Here is a 20,439-nt window from a genome sequence, read left to right on the forward strand (position 1 = left end):
TTGCATCACGCTCAAACACAAGATACAAGATCTCATTGATGACAGTATCGTCCCAGCATCGCAGGCTAAAGCTAATTTGTTTCCAGTGCATGATGTTTGTGTCGTCGAGTTAGACAATGAGGCATCAGGAGCATGCTAATACCGATTAATAACAATTTGAGATGAACAATTCTTTTTTTAGTCTATTTAATTATTGATAACAATGTTTTTCTAACATTTTGAAGAATGTTTTTCATAATGAAGTAATAATTTCTGATATTACAACCTCGAACAAAATGTCCGAATCAGAATTAATTCACAACATGAAACATTACTTAGAAAAGTAGGCAGAAGGTTTGTCTACTATAGAAGAAACAATTTAAATCTTAATATTGGAAAAGATCTTCAAATTGTTTTAATCAAAGAAAAGTTTAAATAATTTTAAATGAGAAAATCTAACTAAATTTAAAAAAAAAATGTATTTTGCTTGGTTTTTGTAATTATGTTAGGTACCACCCTCACACGAACACTGCAATTGAAGTTGTAAACAAGAACGTCATCACAATCATTGAAAAGATGACTCGGACTTACAAGGATTGGCATGAGAAGCTTCCATACGCCTCCGGGGATACAGAACCATCATTCGAACGTCAACGGGAGAGACGTTGTTCGCATTAGTCTACGGAATGGATGTAGTGCAACCTATCGAAATTAAAGTCCCTACTTTAATAGTTCTACTCGAGACACAAGTAGTGGAAGAACATTAGTGTAAGTTACGGTACAATCAACTAGCCCTTATGGAAGACAAGAGGTTAGACGTGTTATGTCACACGCAAGCATATCAAAGACGAATGACTAGAGATTTCAACAAGAAGGTGAAACCTAAGAACATTCAAGAAGGTGATCTAGTCCTAAAGAAGAATTTATGAATACTAGATCTTATAGGGAAATTCCAAAAACCATGGGAAGGACCCTACCTTGTCAAGAAGGTATTTTCAGGTGGCGTCACGCGATTGACCACCTTAGACGGAGAAGAACTCTCAGCACCCTTTAACGTTAACATGCTCAAGAGATACTTTGTCTAAAGCATGCATGATGAAATACATTCACGAAATCCCCAAGAAGTTCTTAACTTCACAAGAACTTAACTACGTTTGGACTTGATTTCTTCTTATATGAGAATACGTAGGCAACTTTTCATGGGTTTGGTTCGTATAAAACAAAACAAAACAAATTCTTAGTAAATATGAGTGATAAAAACAATCCCTAGTGGTTCACACAAGAGATTAACTCTCTGGTAATCCCCCAACAAATACATTTGTTGATCCTCAACAAAATGCAGAATCATGATCTATCCGTGATACAATTTCGGAACTACGTTTGGACCTGATTTCTCCTTTTATGAGAATACGTAGGAAGATTGTCACAAGTTCGGTCCTAATAAATCTAAAATAACCAAATCCCTATATCAATACTAGGGGTATTTTTGAAAAGATGAAAATAATCATCACATCATCAATCATAAGTCAATTGTCATTCCAGCAGACACTTAAGAAATTTCTCTAGCTTAAGTCAATTGCTACGCCAGCATACACTTAAGAAATTTTCATATCTTAAGTCAATTTTCATTCCAGCAGATACTTAAAAAATTACCATAGCTTAAGTCAATTGCCACTTCAGTATACACTAAAGAAATTTTCATAGTTTAAGTCAATTGTCATTCCAGTAGACACTTAAGAAATTCCCACAGTTTAAGTCAATTGTCACTCCAACAGACACTTAAGAAATTTCCCTAGTTTAAGTCAATTGTCACTCTAGGAGACACTTAAAAAAATTCCCCAGCTAAAGTCAATTTCAACTCCTGCACACTTAAGAAACCATCTTTAACAAAATACGGAATTACGATATATCCGTGATATAATTTCTGAACTATGTTAGAACCCGATTTCACCTTTTATGAGAATACGTAGGCAGTTTGTCACGAGCTCGGTCTCAATCATAATAAAATCCCAACAAGCCCACTCTCGAGTTAGGAGAAAATACATCCCCATAGAATTCAAGCCAACATTAACTTGGGATTACAAATCTATCCAAAACAATCAAACCCCTATATCGATACTAGGGGCATTTTTGAAAGATAAAAATGAGTTAGACCCTTAAACTTTTCTAGTTCCAAGCAAACTAATGAGAGAGTACATGAAATAAGTAAGGATTCAGGAAAAGACGTTTATCCCCAATGGATGTCTTTGGACGAGTCGATATAACTGGAGGGATCTAAGTAAGATGCTTCACAAACAGATCTACCTCGAGCCCAAACAAAAACTTAAATTGCTGATGTTTAAGAAGGAGCTCATAAAATATGAATGTTCAAACTCGGAACCATGTCACCAACAGAGGCGATGTCTCGTCTCAACTAGAGGTCAAGTGCAAAGATCTAAGACCTCAAGTAAAATAAATCAACCAAATAAGACTGTGTTGGTTGATATATGAAATACAATAATGTTATTCATTTAGATTTTTGTCTATTTGTCAAGCAAGAAAAAAGTGTTTGAGTCTAACAGATACACTTCGGTCATAAAGAAAAGAGGTTGAAGAAAACAGAACAATACTCACAAAAGTTGAGATATTGAAATCACCATTCGTTATTATAAGCACTAAAAATCTACACTCCAATTTATAATATTAAAATAATTATTTTGATTTATTTTTAAATAAATAAAATCAAAATAATTAACCCCATAGACAAAAACTCAATTAAAATAATTAGTTATTATGGTAATTAATCAAATTAATTAAGGGTTAAGACCAAAAAAATATTTGGGATAAATGTTGTACCCATTCTATTTTAAAATAATTTTAGAAAAATTAAAGGGACAAAAATAAATAATTTAGAATGAATTGTTGTATCCATTTTATCTAAAGCAATTATTTACTTAACCCTACAAATATACAAAAAAAAAAAATTGGTAAAATATTTTTCATATTTATTTTAATATTTTTTGTATTTAAAAAGATCAAAAATAAAGACAAAAGAGTGGAAGAAAAATCAATTTCAAACCAACCCTTAAGGTTTTAAATAAATAAAAAATTGTAATTGGGTGTAGCCAAAATCGGGAAAAAAAGCTACAGTCGCAACCAAATCCATCGGATGAGCATCAGATCTCCATCTGACGCTCTAAGTGCGCCCGCATATCCCGATCAAGGACTAAGGACCAGGATCGAGGACCAGGACCGAGGAACGAGGACTACGGACGAGGATCGATGCTTTCCTCACCCGAGGCCCTTCATCCGATCGAGAAAACTTAGCCTCGGGCTAACATTTGTCACACCTGACCTCTTTAGACTTCCTTTAGGGTTTATTTATTTTTTTGTTTATATTATGTTTAGCCTCTTTGGTCTAAAATTTGCACCCAAGGAGAGTTTGATGCATTTCCAAGACCGAGAGAACAGACCCTACTACATGGTCCCATTTCTACACCCGATGTTGTCTGTTGCACCTAAGATCGATGTTGTTGCTTATTAGAGACTGATGTTGTTTGTCGAGCTAGGACCGGTGTGTTGCTAACTAGAGACTGATGATGTATGTTGCAGCTAGGACCGATAATGTATGTTACAGCTAGGACCGATGTTGTTGTTGACTAGAGACCGATGATGTCTTCTACACCTGGGACCGTTGCTGCTAACCTAGGACCGATGATGTATGTTACAACTAGGACTGATGTTGTTGCTGACTAAAGAACGATGATGTCTTCTACACCTGGGATCGTTGTTGCTGACCTAGGACCAATGATATTGCTGACCAGGGATCGATATTGTTTGATGCACCTGAGATTGTTGCTACTGACCAAGGATCACTACTGATGAACTCTATTCGACCGAGGGTGTAGATTCTGACCAAACTGGGTTCACACCTTGGCTAAAATACAGGTTATGGGACCGTGGAGGCTAACCACGACCATTGTGTGTATTTTTTCCTTTTTTGTCATGTTTATGTTAGGTTTTTTGTTTGGCTTTTCCTTTGGGTTTTTATTGACTTTATTTTTTATGTAAGTTTGTGCCTTATTTGATCCTAGGTTAATATATAAAATTTTTAAAAACATTGTAAAGCGTAATTGATTTTAAAAACGTCAAAGTTAATTAGTAGAGACCTTAGGGGCGTTATGGGACATAGCGTCTAAAAAACTCTTTCCCACACGTAACCAAACGCCGAACTCGAATCTCTTAATTTGCTAATTTTTATAAATTAAGTGACGACTAGACTACCTAGTCGTGATGAAATTTTAAAAATTGAAACTAAAAATTGAAAAAATTAAGAAAATCAAATTCGATTGGATAGTAAGTTTTGTAGTTGTCCTCGTTTTTATAAATTTAAAATTTTCAAACCTTAAAATTAATTTTTCTTAAAATCGATCGCATAACAAACTAACTAAACTAAATTATTTTTTAATTATTTATTAAAATAGACTTTTATTTATATATATATATATATATATATATATATATATATATATATATATATATATATATATATATATATATATATATATATATATATATATATATATAAATTACATAAGTCCAACCTTCGGCCGACCCTAATTGTACTACATGTGACCAGAATCACTATACTTATCTCATTTCTATGTGTATCATGGGATCTTATGGAATTAAAATCATAAAATTATATATTTCTAAATTAATAAATAGAGACACAACAAATAAAACCATTTTGACACCCTATAAAACTCGACTATAAATGTTAAAAATAGACTAAAATTATCTTTCCTACACAGCAAAAAAAATATTAAAAAATCAAAGTATCCTTTTTAAAATTGTTATATTTAAAAGTTATCATACAAATAAAACTTGAAGTCCTATTTTAAATATCAAGTAATATTTTGTCCTATTTTGATATTATTACTAAGAAACTATGACGAATTGGCAATTTCTGAAATACAATTAGATGTAGGTTTTGGGAGGGTTTAAGGCCAGGCGTAGCCGCCTACAGATTCACCAATTCCGCCAGTTCCTTTCTCAAGTTTTCTCTTCGATCAGATCATTCATTCCATCAGGTTGTTGTCTTCCTTCCTTATCATTGATTAGTTATTAGGTAGTTGCAAACCCAACTCTTTTTTCCCCTTAAACTAAAGTTAGTATCTTTTACCATCATTCAGATTCAACCCATTTAATTGAGCTTGAATCTTCCTCAAAGGCTTCTGCTTTGGCTTCATCAACTGAATATGTGGAGAAGCCTGTCCGCCCAAGCTTCTTTGAAGAAGCTGAAGTTCAGGACTTCCAGTTCTTTCTTCCCTTGTAGCTCTACTAATTACTTTCAAGATTATAGCTTTCCTGAAGTGGGTGTTATCCCAGAATCTTCGAGAAATCAGTACTATGGAAATTCAGTAGTGGGCCGGCTTCAAAATGGCGGATTGGGTTTTCTGAAAGATCAGATGAGCGTGCTTAATTTAAGCAGTCGTCTTAGGAGTTATGGAAGTGTTTCGCAGGCAATTGTTTCAACTGAAGAAGAAGACAGTGACGAAGTTCAGGAATTGATTGGAGAAATTAGCCGGTTGAGTGAGAGAGAGTTCAGAGATTCTGAAGGAAAACAACCTAAGTTAATCGGTGGGATGGGGCAAGGGAAGTATAATTTGCTAAGGAGGAAACAAATCAAGATGGAGACTGAAGCATGGGAAGAAGCGGCTAAGGAATATCAAGAACTTCTTGTAGACATGTGTGAGCAGAAACTTGCGCCCAATTTACCTTACATGAAGTCCTTGTTTCTGGGTTGGTTTGAGCCTTTGAGAAATGCAATCCTTGTGGAACAGGATAAGTGCAAGGAAGGGAAGAAAATGAGGGTAGAGCAATTTGATCAGTTGCCGGCTGATATGATGGCAGTTATTACAATGCACAAGTTGATGGGACTTTTGATGACCGGAAATGGAAATGGTAGTGCCAGGGTGGTCCAGGCTGCGAGCTTGGTTGGTGAAGCTGTTGAGCAAGAGGTGACTAGATTTTTTTTTCTGTTTATATTTTCACGTTCTTGTTTTGAACTTTTTATCTATAAATCAGGCAAGAATATATTGGTTTATGGAAAGGACAAAGAAAAAGAATATTAAGAAGGATTTAGAAGAGGGAGATGAGATTAAGGTTGAAGAACAGCAAAAGACAAGGAAAAAAATTGATTTCTTGTTGAAAAAGCAGAAGCATAAACAAGTAAGAGAAATAGTTAAAAAACAAGATGATGTGAAGCCCTGGGGACAAGATGCCCAAATCAAGGTTTGATTTCTAAAAGTGTTTGGAAGAACTCTTTCTTGTAAGTTTTGATATAAAAAAAAGGTTTATACTTGATAAATTCTGCAGGTTGGATGCCGTTTGATTCAGTTGTTGATTGAAACTGCATATATACAACCTCCGGTTGAACAGTTGGGTGACGGTCCACCTGATATTCGCCCTGCTTTTATGCACACTTTAAAAACTATCATAAAAGAGAACCAGTGAGTAAATTCTTTCTCTTCAGTTTTTATTTTTCTGGTAAAGTTCCTGTTCCTCCAGAAGTTGTCATGTTTTAGTTATTGATTTTTGTTTATTATGTCTTTCTAATAATAGGAAAAGCAGAAGGAGATATGGGGTCATTGAATGTGATCCTCTTGTACGCAAAGGGCTTGAGAAAACTGTGAGTATGGCGACGACATTAAAACCTCTTCATTGTAACTTGATCATTGATGATTCTGTTTGGGATTCCTCTGAGAATTCTATTGTTTGTATGAGGACATAAAATAAAGAACTAGAAATCCCTTAGGAATTAAAATAAATGTAATTTCTTGATCCTTCAAATCCGAATTCAATTTCCTCTCTTGGAGCATTGTTAATTTGACTTGCACGTCACTTTATACTTTATTAGTTTTATTAGATATTTATTGAAAAACTCTATGTCAATGTATTTTTATAAATTTTGTTATTTGCATATATTAAAAGTAAAGAGGAATTAAACAAAAAATAAAAAAATTAAGAAAATAAAATAAGAAGATTAAATATGTTCTTTTAAGAATTATAATTCTAATGATTTCTTCAAACATATGAATTGAATTACAATTCAATTCTAATTCCATGAAAACAAACATAGCCCCATTGTTTTCGAATTTTGAGAGAATCAGTAATTGTTCTTGTGATATACTTTTGATTTAATTGCATGATTCTAAGCCGTGTTTGTTTTAGAATTATAATTCTAATGATTTCTCCAAACATAAGAATTGAATTGTAATTCAATTCCAATTAAACAAACACTGGATTGTTTTAAAATTTTGAGCGATGCAATAATTGTTCTTATGATGTACTTTTGAGCTAATTGCATGATTCTAACTAGTATTTAAACAGGCTAGGCACATGGTGATTCCATACATGCCAATGCTGGTGCCCCCAATTAATTGGAGCGGGTATTATTCCTTACCAAACTTCTTATACAGAGTTTGTTCTTAAGATTTTTCATAATCAACTCAAATATTTGTATGGGTTCTGTTAATAGGCAAGAGTATACCAAATGGATGCCCATATGTTAACACAATCAGTTCAATAAATGATATCTCAATTATTTGTTAAGTATGGTTGAGTGGCTGAACTCTTTCACTTCTTTGGTCATTGACAGCTATGACAAAGGGGGATACTTTTTTCTACCATCTTATATTATGCGGACACATGGAGCGAAAGTACAACGTGATGCACTGAGAAAAGCTACAAAGAAACAACTAGAACCTGTTTTTGAGGTAAATTATTTTAAGGTTATACTAGTTTCTGCTGACTTTTGAATCTTTTCGTTTATATTTTAATGTTTTTTTTCTTGCAGGCACTTGATACGCTTGGAAATACGAAATGGAGGGTCAACAAAAGGGTTCTTGTTGTAATAGACAGAATTTGGGCTAGTGGTGGTCGCATTGCAGACTTGGTTGACCGGGAAGATGTCAGTTCCTCCTTTTATTTTATTTTTGTGGAAACATAGGTTTCTTGAATGACAGATTCTTTCTACTTGTAATGATATTTTTCTGGTTATAGTGAGTCTTATTTGATTTTTTTGTAGTGCAGGTCCCCTACCCAGTAGAACCAGATACTGAAGATGAAGCAGAAATCAAGAAATGGAGATGGAAAGTTAAGACGGTCAAGAAGGCGAATTGTGAAATGCATTCCCAGCGGTGTGATACAGAACTGAAACTTTCTGTAAGTGTCTCTCCTATCATCAATTAAAATACCAAATATCCTTATTTTTTATAGCATTTTTAAAATATCAAAATAATTATGGTATTTTGGTCATTTGAACCAAGTAATTCACTTTCTCATCAAATGAGATGATTGATTATTTACATTAAAAAGAGATGCATATAATTTATAGTTCCGTGAACTGTGATGGGAAAGGGAGCCAATCTCGATCATGATTGATGTTCTTCCCGAAAAGAAAAAAAATTGACCTTCAAGTTGACCATATTTCTATCGACTTGGAGCTTTGAGTGTTTCTTTAGGACTTTATTTCTTTTGATGTTTCATCATGTTTTATTTATGTGATTAATTCATTTCAAGACTTGTACCTGACTTTGTTTATGTTTAGATGTTTCACCGAAGTTTATGCTACATTCATATCGATTAAAAAAGTTTTATCCTTTCAAAATATATATATATAAGCTCATTTTCTTCTTCAATATGCGGTAGGTTCGATTTGCTTCCTTAACTTTTAAAATGGCTCAGATTACTCCCGATGTCAAAATCTGTGTATTGTTATTTAAAACTTAACAAAGTTCACAAAACAGACGGCAAGAAATAATTTGAGCAGTTTTTAAAAAGTTGCACGAAGCAAAACGAGCTTTAGATGCAAGTTGAGACAGCAAAATAAACTTTTATCCTAAATATATATCCTTCTTTAACAATGGATTGAAACATTACCATTTTGGTGATTAGGTTGCTAGAAAGATGAAGGATGAAGATGGTTTCTTCTACCCTCACAATCTTGATTTTCGAGGGCGTGCATATCCAATGCACCCTTACTTAAACCATCTCGGGTCTGATTTATGTCGTGGCATATTGGAGTTTGCTGAAGGACGGCCTTTAGGGAAGTCCGGTTTACGATGGTTGAAAATACACTTGGCAAACTTATATGCTGGTGGTGTGGACAAGCTATCCTATGAAGGTCGAGTTGCATTTACCGAAAATCATCTCGATGATATATTTGATTCAGCTGACCGCCCTTTGGAAGGAAAACGCTGGTGGTTGAATGCTGAGGATCCTTTTCAGTGCCTAGCAACATGTATTAATCTGTCTGAAGCCTTAAGAAGCTCTTCACCAGAGACTACCATTTCACATATGCCAGTTCACCAGGTATTATTCTATACAATTTTAATTGTGTTAAATGATATCCAAAATCTAATATCTAAGGCTGTTTTTTCTCTTCTTTCTATTGTGCTTCTTGAAGGATGGTTCATGTAATGGCTTACAACATTATGCTGCTCTTGGGAGGGACAAGGTAACACTTCTCATTTTCAATCAATTTCTGGTTTTTAATTATTTTTTTTGGGAAAGGCTGTTTTAATGAATGAAAAACCCCTTGGCAAGTGCAACGAAACACACAAAAATAAAGGATGCCCAACATACTGAATATCACAAACAGAAAGGAAATAAAACCTAATCCATTCAAAATAAACCAAACAAATCAAGGAAAGCATAAAAAAAAGGAAATGCATGAACAAACTAGGCTCGCAGATTTGGGATTAAATTGAGGCGTCCAATTCTCTGTGTATGAAAGCTAATTAACATGATTGTTATTATGTTTTATTTTTTGTTATTCTCGCATACTTGTAGTGAATAACTGCAAAGTAATAAATAAAAACTGATTAAATGCTTATTTGGCCTTAATGGATTAAATAACATATGCAGTTGATATAGACCATGTTTTCTCAAGGAAGCCAGATACTGAGAATATAATGTAACTTCATGACAGTGAGTTGTTGTGTTAGTCTCTCCACAGGGATTAGTTAAAGTGTGCGCATGCTATAGCCCGAACACCCTGGTATCACAAAAAATATATACCTTGGATGCGGTTTATAACAAATTGAGGTCCTAGGTACTATAGTTAATCCTCATGCTTGTTCAAGACTTTTAGTATGTTTGCTTTTAGTCTTTTCCAATAATGGACAATATGGTACTACGTCTTGAGGGCGGTATAATTTGTAACAAAAATTAGATTGAATTAGAAGATAAGAGACTCGAATAATAGCAAGATAAGATGCCTAGACTGAATTCTTCATTCATATATTCATCGATATCTTTCTGATGGCCCAACTATATTACATAGACTACCACCTATTCAATATGCATAGCAATTTGGTGAGTTGGCATGCCTAACTCAATATAAAATATATCTAAAAAATTAGGGACTTATTAATAGTTTTCTATAACAACCTAGTTCTTCTTGATGATTAATATTTTTCGTCTATGTCATTGTATCTCCACCGTAATATCTGGCTAACCCTTGAGCGCATCACTAACACATGTGAATAACCTGTTTCAAGTTTATCTATAGTGTGACCAAATTTTCTCAATTTTTTCCCTAGTTTTTCCTTATTATAGGTAGGAGAAGAAAGTGTGTAAATGAAACTAGGAGAACGAGTAGACCAAATACCCATCAATAACTCTGTTAAATTAAGAGACTAAAACATGCAAGGAGTATATATTTTTCTTAATTTTATTCTAAGTGGCAATATTTTTTCTTTTCTGAAAATAAAATAATGGAGCCCAACAGCACTGACAAAAGCAAAGCACCCTACAATCTACATCAACATGTAAAAAATAAACAAAAAGGTGGTAATGAGAATGACACTTACACTCTACTATCAAAAGAAAAGGAACAATTAAATCCAAATGAACCGGAGGAAAGTACCCAAAATATTAATGTGGGAATACTTAGCATTCTCAAGTTGTAACACACATCCTCATTGTTGAATTTATGTGTATTTTTCTTTTGTGATTGAAATAGCTTTTTCCTAATTGTTGCAGCTAGGAGCAGCTGCTGTGAATCTTGTTGTTGGAGAGAAGCCTGCAGATGTTTACTCAGGAATTGCTGCAAGGCAAGATAATTAATCCATAATATTTGTTTCTTTTATTATTATATTTTTATAGAAACCTCAAAGAAAATTCTCTACAGCATCTTAATAGTTACTACTCATAAGAAAAAGCAATGTCATCTTCAGTATAACTGACAATTTCTCTAGGAGAAAGAACAAATAAGTTCAAAATCTTGCTGGAGGCTCAACTAAACCCATGAACTTTACAAAATTACAAGATAATTTCAGAAGATTAAGGCTTGAAACTTTTGTAGCTCAAATAAGCCCTTGAATTTGAAAAAATAAGGGTATAAAATTGTTCCAAAGTGTCTATTGATTTATAAATGAACCCACCGTTTATAACCCATAAAGTCTTTCTTATTCTTTTTATCTCTTGTCTATCTGTTTTTCCACACCCGAGTGGTTACAATGTGCATTTTTTGGTAAAGATTTGACCCAAAGTTCCAGTGCTTGTTGGTCATTTTCTTCTAAAAGCAATGAATTTTTTACAGCCATTGGTATTATTTTATAACTCACTGGTAATTGGCTAATCTGTACAAAATTGTCAAACTTTTGGGCTAATAAGTTTTTTTTTAGGTCAAATTGTTGAGACTTATTTGTCATTTTCTCCATTTCTGTACATGAAATTATGTCCCTTATGGGTATGGTTCCTTAGTATTTGGTAGTATCTGTGCTTACTCACTCCTAAAGAATGGACGCACTGATGTGTTGTTCTTTCCTAACCTAAAAACCATTCATTTCTTTTTTGTGCCACAGAGTGCTGGAGATCATGAGGCATGATGCAGAATTGGATCCATTGATAGAACCAAATGCAGTGCATGCCAAGCTTTTAGTTAACCAGGTATTATTGCATTAACTTTTAGTTTTATGCACAACGAAAATTTGTCTTCTATCTCGATATACCTGCTTTTGTGAGCCTTTTGGTCTCAATCTTTGTTGTAGTTAATTAAATTGGCATATTTGTTATTGTTTTTGGTAAACACATAGGTGGACAGGAAATTGGTTAAGCAAACAGTTATGACATCAGTATATGGTGTTACCTACATTGGTGCACGAGACCAAATCCTAAAGAGGTTAAAAGAACGTGATGTTGATGTCAAAGAAACTGAGTTGTTTGCTGCCGCCTGTTATGCAGCCAAAGTAAGGCCGTGCTATTTTGACAAATTTTTATTCATTATCTGAATGAAACCAACAAATTTTTTTGAATATTTGAATTAATTGGACTTATAATAATGTTTGTCTGTAGACTACATTGACTGCTTTGGGAGAGATGTTTGAAGCTGCAAGAAGTATAATGAGTTGGCTTGGTGACTGTGCAAAGGTTCAATTCTCTATTTCTAAACCCTCATCTTTCTTCTTTTTATTTACGTGAGGCCATTTGTATAAATAAGGTAATTACTGCAAAGTTTTCAATAATTTGTTATGGCTATGTTTGGAATTGGGGGTCTAACTCCCAATGCTTTGTTTGTGTACTTTTAATAAGGAATTGGTATTATAATTCCAGTTGGAATTGAACATGAATTTGTAAGTTTCAATTACATCCTTTCCACCCTGGAATTGCAATTCTTTGATTCTCCAAACAAAAAATTGAATTGTAATTCAACTTCAATTCTTATTAAATTGGAATTATAACCAATTATACATATCTAATGATAGGCCTAACTGTTTTCTTTGTTATATCAGATTATAGCGTTGGAGAATCACCCCGTACGATGGACAACTCCTCTTGGACTTCCTGTTATTCAGCCTTATTGCAAACTGGGAAGACGCTTTGTAATGACCTGCCTACTTCTGCACATTATATCTAATATTCATGATGGTTCATGTTTTTGTGATTGAGAAATATTCTAATTTTTTTAATACCTGTGCAGATCAAGACCTCTCTCCAAGTACTGACACTTCAACGCGAAACCGACAAGGTTTACCACCTATATATGTGTTAGTTACTTAAATTAATGTGAAAAAAATCTCTTTGGATTATAATTTTTCATGATTTGATGGCTATAGGTTATGGTTCAAAGGCAGAAAACAGCTTTTCCACCTAACTTTGTTCACTCACTGGATGGTTCTCATATGATGATGACTGCTGTTGCTTGTAACAGAGTAGGCTTAAGTTTTGCAGGTTTTGAATTCACTCTGAATCCTTCTTAATTTCAAGTTGCCTGCATAGTATTTTAGATTAGATGACCTTAAATTTTGAATTTAAATGGTGACAGGAGTTCATGATTCATATTGGACACATGCATGTGACATCGATCAGATGAATGAGATACTGAGAGAGAAGTTCGTAGAACTTTACGAGGCCCCGATTCTAGAAAATGTAAGTACCTTGAATAAGTTGTGAAAACAACGAGATAGGAACTCGGGTATCGCTAATCATTCCCTAACACTTTTTTTCTTTTTGCAGTTGTTAGATAGTTTTCAGACTTCGTTTCCAAAGTTACAGTTTCCTCCTTTACCAGAAAGAGGAGACTTTGATCTGAAAGAAGTTCTGAAATCTCCTTATTTCTTCAATTAATTGATATGGGTTTATGACATAGTCGGTTTGTCTAGTGATGCAAACACTCGCATGCTTCATTGACGGCGTGCTTTGCATTTCCGAACTGGTGAGCAGATTCGTCGCGCTTCATCAATGGAAGTGGAGAAGTTTGTATATTTGAGCATTTTTTTAGCCAATACCCATATAAACCTGATGGGATTTGGTGGGAGCTTCCATAACAATAGAAATAATTGGAATAGGTGAGCTCCAATTCAATTGTGATCAGCTGCAAAGATTGAAGTATAACACTGAAGAAAGAAGAGAGGGGATGCGGGCTAGAAGAAAATGATCTAGAGTTATGGGCTATGGTTAACCTTCATACTGTATTTTTGGGGTTATTAGAATTTTTATATACCAGTTATTTGTAGATTAGATATTATATATTGATGTATACATTTCTTCTAAACATCTCAATCTGGCTAATAATGTTAAGGGAAAAGAAAATCATTCATTTTTTAAATTTCATTTTATCATTATCTCTGTTATGTGCTAAATTTTGATTTGATTAAAAATTCTAATAAAATATAATGATGTATATTTTTTTTTAATATCTTTGTTTGATAAAAAGAAAGATTATTTGGGTTTGAAATTTGATGAATTATTATAATGTTTTTTTTATTTAAAATTTTAATTTTACTGGATGACATTTGACATTGGTTTTAATTTTGAAAAATTATATATATATTTTTTAATTTAAGAAGTGAGCATAACACAATCTTAATATTTAGTACATTGACACACTTAGTTTAAAAAGACTTTAATGGTAATAACATATAATAATAATAAAATATTTTTTTATAAAGAATATGAAATAATTTGATTAATGATTTAAGTATATAGATATATAGAAAAAAATTTAATTACTTAAAGTATTAACTTTTATTATTAGATGCTTCAGATTTTGATTTTATATAAATCTGTCTCAAATATGAGTGTAAAAATTCAAATATACAACAATGGACAGTTTCAAGTTTTACTTTCAACTATTCTGAAACACTTAAATTCATTGAACCATCTGATATCAGTCAATTGTAACAACATTCTTATGTTTAAATAAAAACTAGACAAGTAAATAGATGAAAGAAAGAAAATACAAATTCCAACCAAGCTCATATCCTCGCTCATAAAAGGCATTGTTTTAAGCCATGTCGATTACAAAAGAACGTCGTACTTACATGTTCAAACATGACAACAAATCAACTTTTCTTTTTTCGCTTATGCATCATCATCTTCTTCTTCTTGTCAAATTCAACCTCTTTAGTGGCAATTCCCTGTCCAGCTATGGCTGATTGGCTGTCACAATTGAGGATTAAAGGGTCTCTGAAGGATATCTGATGAGTTGGTTATGCCTGGATGGCTCATTCTTGCTTGAGAAGAAGGAAACTGCACGCCCAGTTCCTGTGAATACCCAAGTACCGCAGTCGAAGCACCAACTTGGGACTGGAGAATCTGAAACAGACAGAAAATTGAACAATCTTAGTAAGGATCGGCAAAGAATTGAATAACTGGAGCAAAATAAACAATAGCTCTAATATGCTTTCCAAAAGAATAGCAGTTATTCAGTTAATTCATAGCAAAAATATAAAATTTTAACTGTTACTTTTCTTTCTTCAGTCTTAAAACTGCAGAACATAGCAGATATTGGGCTATTTGAAAATAATTTCAGGAGTTCAAAGAAAATCGTAGCTAAATTTCCTTAGAAACACTTTTTTTTTCCATAATAACCAACTCCAACTCTCCCAAGTGTATATCATACATCTTTCATAAACAGCTCTTCAGTATTGAAGTCCAGACGTGGATTAACTGTCGCAAGCTTCATAGATAGAAACTGTAAAAAGGAAAGAAAGTCATTAGTTCCGACAAAAGACAAACACACATTAGGACCCGAAGAATGAATACAAATTTATACCTCAACTTGTCGTTGAAGAGACTGAACATAGTTAATGATTTCATCAAGCATAACAGCCTTACCAGTAACCTGTAAACAGAAAATGGAAACATATATATTTTTTTTCTAATAACCTTAACAGTAACATAAACAACAATTAAGAATTTTATTTTACAATTTTACTACCTTGCTGCATCCTGGTACAAGGTCTTGAAGATACTTCATTCTTTCGCTAATCTTTTCCCGTCTCACCTAAGCCGAAAAAACAACAAATATAAATGATTCCATCCGAGAAAAAAAAAAGGGAAAATGTTAATAATAAATCACTCACTCTTTCTGCGAGACTGTGGCTATTAGTGGCTTGGCCTCGTCTTGCTCTTACATGTATGTATTCTTCTTTGGGTGTATCCGAAGCTTGAGATTGAGACCCACCTTGTTTTCCATTCGAAGTTGAAACTGGTGGTGTTGTTTGCTCTTCTTTCTCTTGAATTTCAGTCTCATTCCCATCTTCCTAAAGAAGAAGAACAAATATGAGTTTTCAAATAAGAGAGAATATCTTGTGAGAAATTACCCAATAACATTAATCTAAAATAATGATATAGACAATATGTTTGATCAAGGGTTCATCATCTACCACTGAAAAATCAAATTATCAACCAGAAATCCTAGATTACCCACAAAGAATACTTTAGTCATTTAACCTCAATAATCCATTTATGATCCCCTTCTCATATAACCAGATTTCAATAGATTTTCAGGGTACAATGGTGCAATAACCTATTTACAAAATGTAGATCAATTTATCTAAAATACCCTTGTCCACAAATAATAATCAATTTTACCTGACCAATTCGTTTCCTCTTTCTTGAGCTAATAAGGCCTTTTGTGGAAATGGTAGAAGAAGGCTCTTCACCAATTACAGATGTTTCTTCTTCTTGGACCTCATCACTGGACTGCATATTCTTCTCATTCATCACTGCAGGACTAGTAATAGGAGTAGTTCCAGTAGCAACATATACTTCATTTCCATTTAATACTCCACCTGAATGAAATCCAGTGGCGGGAAATGTCTCTTGTGGGTGAGTATTCATGATGGATTCAGTATTAATGGCAAAAGGGTTGTTCAGTATTGTCCCAAAATGGCTTCCACTGAAGCAAGAAAACCTAGCCGCTCGCTCAATGAAGCCAGAATCAGTTGGAAACTGTTGGGACAAAGTTTGAGGAAGCATTCTAGGAATCATTTGGTTTGAAGGAATAAAACCCATATCAAATGTGTTGGAATGATGGCTCAAAGCAGCCATTAAAGTTGCAGATGAATGGGAAGAAGTAGAAGAAGAAGGGATTGGATCTAGGAGAGAAACAGGACACATCGATCTAATCATTCTATTTGAAGAACTTCCAAATTGCCAATCGGAACCTTCTAATTCTTTCTCCTTTGTTGTATCAAATTTCCCACAATCATCCATATCCATTTCTGAAGAAGAAGAAAAGAATACCTAAAGTTAAACCAATAGCAGTTTACAATTCATGGAAGACAGGAAACCATTTTGAAAATCTAACCGTAATTCTGACAGAATAAGCAACTTCTTCTTCTTCTTCACGAATAAGTCCTGCAACCTCCTGCAGATTGAAAACTAGTAAATGTGAACAGAGGATTTTCTCATAGAAATTTAAAACAGGAATTGAAGAACTTAAAGCAAAAATGTCAAAAATTTAAAGCCCCTACTTCCGGGGGATGGGGCAAATAGACCAGAGAGAGAGAGAGAGAAAGAGCAAATGTCTGTAATAAATACACAAGACCAGTTCAAATAAAGGGCGATTGAATTCAGAAGCATTGAATTCAGCACCATAAATAAGCATTCAAAGTTCAAACCCAAAACCCTAGTCAGAAAAATAACAGAGTAGACAGATTGGAGAGGGAGAAGACGAACCGTATCAGATTGATTCAGAGGAGCAGCACTTTGGGTTCTGCAAAAAATGTAATCTTTCTTCTTAAGAAACTTTTGAAAGAGATAAAAACAACTTTATTGAATTTGGGTAGTTGATTGAAAGGGTTCTTCCCTACTTTGAGCTTAGCCAACTGCTATGTACTGTCACTGTTTTGATGCCCAAACCTTCAAATAAAGGTAGAGAGAGAAAGACATGAGTAGTCAAGAAAGAAAGAAAGAAAGAAAGAGAATTGCAGAAGAGAGATTCAAGAAATGGGTACTTTGAAAATGAAGGGTCTTCTTCAACCTTGACCAATATTCTTACAAAAAACAACAAACGGGAACAAGATTCATTCATTACAAATAACAGTACTATTTGCAAACCAAACCTCCTGAATTTATTTATTTATATATACCCACGCTTGCATGAAAATTAGGTTGTTTATCATTAACCATACCACACTTATTGTGCTAGTTTGATTAAATAATTAATTCTACAATTATATTAATTTATTATCCAAATTAGGGCCTCAAATAAGGTAAGCAGTGTGAGTGCTCGGTCAAAATTCGATTTAAGTTTGATTTTGACGAAGTTCAATACGAGCTCGAGCTCATATAAATTTTTACTCGAAAACTTGTCAAATTTTTTCGAGAGTATGATAATAAATAATATTTTTTTATTTTAATATTAAAACCTAAAATTTAAAATAAATATTTTTTCTATACAAATATTTGAAAATTTTATTTTATTCAAGTTTTCAAGTCAACTCGAGCCGATAGAAAAATAGTCGAGTCGAGTTCGAGCTCAAATTTATAAGCTCGTTTGAGTTCGAGTCGAGTTAATAAATACTTAATCGAGTAACCTGACTTATTTGCAGCCCGAATCCAAATTAGCAAATAAATCAATATTACAAATATAAAAAAAATAAAAATAAAAAGTTGATTGAAATGATGTGTGAATTACAAATTTAAAAATATTATGTCCTATTAAACTTTGAATCCACTTAAAGATTTATAATTCTTATACCCTCCATTACAATATTTTTATAATTTTCTATCAATTTTAACTAGATGAAGAAACAACTTAAAGGAAACTATTTACAAATAACTTACTCCAATCATTTATATTTTTTATGAATAATTTTGGGATAAAAAGATAAAGACATTAGTCCTGTTAATTTTCTTGTGGTACTATTCTCATCTCTTTTTATTTCTCTATTTTTATTTTCAACAAAAACAAAATTTAAACAAATAAAAAATAATGAAAACATTCATATACATGTAAGGTCTTTGTTTGAATTGTGGTTATTTGCATAGAAAAGTTGAGTTATGTGTAGTGAAAATATTTAGATCATAATAATATATAAAAGAAAAAAAAATGATATTTTAGGGATGAATTATTTAAATAATCAAATTCAAATTAAATCCAAGATAAAGAAATATATAATTAACTTATGAATATGACAAATCACATGTATTCACAAAAGATAACACTCTTCAAAAACTCTGTCATTTGAAATGGCAGTTCAATATTCAAATTGCTTACATCTATTTGAAGAAACTAAGTTATATTTTATTATTTTGTTTGTGTTGTTGTCTTTTGTCTGTGTCATCTTTTAACTATTTTTACATTTATAAATAAAATTATCATGTTCAAGTACTAAACAAAATCAAATGTATACAGGGATCTGGTTAAAGTAAAATAGTTATTATATATATTTATTTATATCTTATATAAAATTAAAATTTTTAAGATATCTTTATAATAATAATAGGATAATATCACTATTATATTATATTATATTATATTATATTATATATTTTTTAATTTAATAAAATATTTATGTAATAGATAATTTTATATATTATTTAAATACGATTTTATTTATTTATTCTAACATGATATTAAGGTTTGTTTTCGTTTTAAGCATACAAAATCATATTCTTTGGTTGTCATTGATAGAGGGTACTAATAAATTTATTAGAACGATAAGAACAAAATACTATTATGTTACAATATCTTATCATTGTATAATCCTTTCAAAAAAATATGTTAAAAATGTATGCGAAAGTGGAATTTGACAAATTTTATTGACGTTAGCTACACTTAAAGATGTAAGGAAAAAGAATTTAAGAAATTCTATATATGTCACTAACACCACCTATATTCATATGAAATAATAGTAGCATTCACAATATATAAGATATTAAACATTAAGTTATTTGTAAACAAATGACATATTTCATCTACAAACCTAGCAAAAACGGTGTTTTGAAATGAAACCAAACCTTTGAAGCATTTCATATTTTAATTTGTCAATTAATGATTACGAATAATGGTATTAAGAAAATTAAAAGATTATTATAATTTATAAGTGGGGGCAAGAAAAAATGCCAAACAATATCTGACATTGCCAACTAGTAGTGTAGCTATTGGAATTAATATTATTCCAATGTCCATGAAATGAAAAGACCTCGAGAGGAGGGGAGCTCGTAATCTTTACGAGGGTTTGTTTGGTCAAAATTTACAACGCCTTTTAGTTAATTCTAATCAAATAAAATAATAATATTTATTTATTTTTGTTTTTTTATTATTATTATTAAATGAATGACATCTATGTAATGTAACCTTGTAAGTTTCTTATGTGTTTGTTTGAAAATTTAAACTTTGCATATGGAAAAGTGAAATTTATTAGGACTCTTTATCGATGTTAATTACAATTTGAGACATATTCTTTTAAACCTTACACTTTGGAGTTCCGTATTTTCAAGTTGGTACAAAATGAGATTTTTTTTAAAAGAAATGTTTATCAATGTATTACGTGACCTTCATCATTAAAAATAATTGACGGTGACATGTACTTTTTTTTAAACGTCATTTTTTAAAAATAAATGTCAGTTCATTGTAAAAATATGAAAAAGAAAACTCACATCCATTACCACCCAAATTTAACATCATTCCCATGCACCCAAACTATACTTTCACCCTAATTTGACTCTCATAAG

General features: G+C 32.3%; 2 protein-coding genes across 2 annotated transcripts; one reads left to right on the forward strand and one right to left on the reverse strand.

Annotated features, from left to right (window-relative positions):
- Positions 1–4,933: 4,933 nt before the first annotated feature.
- On the forward strand, positions 4,934–14,082 carry LOC124924827 (DNA-directed RNA polymerase 1B, mitochondrial). The gene is made up of 20 exons (XM_047464817.1): positions 4,934–5,051; positions 5,154–5,981; positions 6,049–6,255; positions 6,340–6,473; positions 6,586–6,652; positions 7,354–7,412; positions 7,622–7,739; positions 7,820–7,933; positions 8,056–8,187; positions 8,920–9,336; positions 9,431–9,481; positions 11,011–11,081; positions 11,835–11,919; positions 12,066–12,218; positions 12,325–12,399; positions 12,762–12,851; positions 12,950–12,997; positions 13,086–13,200; positions 13,295–13,398; positions 13,486–14,082. The coding sequence occupies exons 2-20, from the start codon at positions 5,220–5,222 to the stop codon at positions 13,594–13,596; spliced, it is 2,913 nt and encodes a 970-aa protein (XP_047320773.1). The 5' UTR covers positions 4,934–5,051; positions 5,154–5,219; the 3' UTR covers positions 13,597–14,082.
- A 519-nt stretch (positions 14,083–14,601) lies between these two features.
- Positions 14,602–17,664, reverse strand: LOC124925789 (transcription factor bHLH49-like). The gene is made up of 9 exons (XM_047465890.1): positions 17,571–17,664; positions 17,437–17,473; positions 17,066–17,125; positions 16,348–16,979; positions 15,837–16,016; positions 15,692–15,757; positions 15,527–15,595; positions 15,374–15,445; positions 14,602–15,066 (listed from the first exon to the last, which is right to left on the reverse strand). Exons 4-9 carry the CDS (start codon positions 16,975–16,977, stop codon positions 14,914–14,916), a joined length of 1,170 nt encoding a protein of 389 aa, XP_047321846.1. The 5' UTR covers positions 16,978–16,979; positions 17,066–17,125; positions 17,437–17,473; positions 17,571–17,664; the 3' UTR covers positions 14,602–14,913.
- Positions 17,665–20,439: the final 2,775 nt, after the last annotated feature.

Source organism: Impatiens glandulifera, chromosome 2 (assembly GCF_907164915.1).
Source record: "Impatiens glandulifera chromosome 2, dImpGla2.1, whole genome shotgun sequence".
Lineage (NCBI taxonomy): Eukaryota > Viridiplantae > Streptophyta > Magnoliopsida > Ericales > Balsaminaceae > Impatiens > Impatiens glandulifera.

Bases quoted from the DNA above. Each gene is read 5' to 3' on its own strand.
- LOC124924827 (XM_047464817.1), top strand. From the start codon at position 5,220: ATGTGGAGAAGCCTGTCCGCCCAAGCTTCTTTGAAGAAGCTGAAGTTC. The intron at 11,082-11,834 runs GCAAGATAATTA...TTTGTGCCACAG, and splicing joins TACTCAGGAATTGCTGCAAG to AGTGCTGGAGATCATGAGGC. The intron at 11,920-12,065 runs GTATTATTGCAT...GTAAACACATAG, and splicing joins CCAAGCTTTTAGTTAACCAG to GTGGACAGGAAATTGGTTAA.
- LOC124925789 (XM_047465890.1), bottom strand. From the start codon at position 16,977: ATGGATATGGATGATTGTGGGAAATTTGATACAACAAAGGAGAAAGAA. The intron at 15,758-15,836 runs GTGAGTGATTTA...TTTTCGGCTTAG, and splicing joins GCCACAGTCTCGCAGAAAGA to GTGAGACGGGAAAAGATTAG. The intron at 15,596-15,691 runs GTAGTAAAATTG...TTCTGTTTACAG, and splicing joins TTGTACCAGGATGCAGCAAG to GTTACTGGTAAGGCTGTTAT.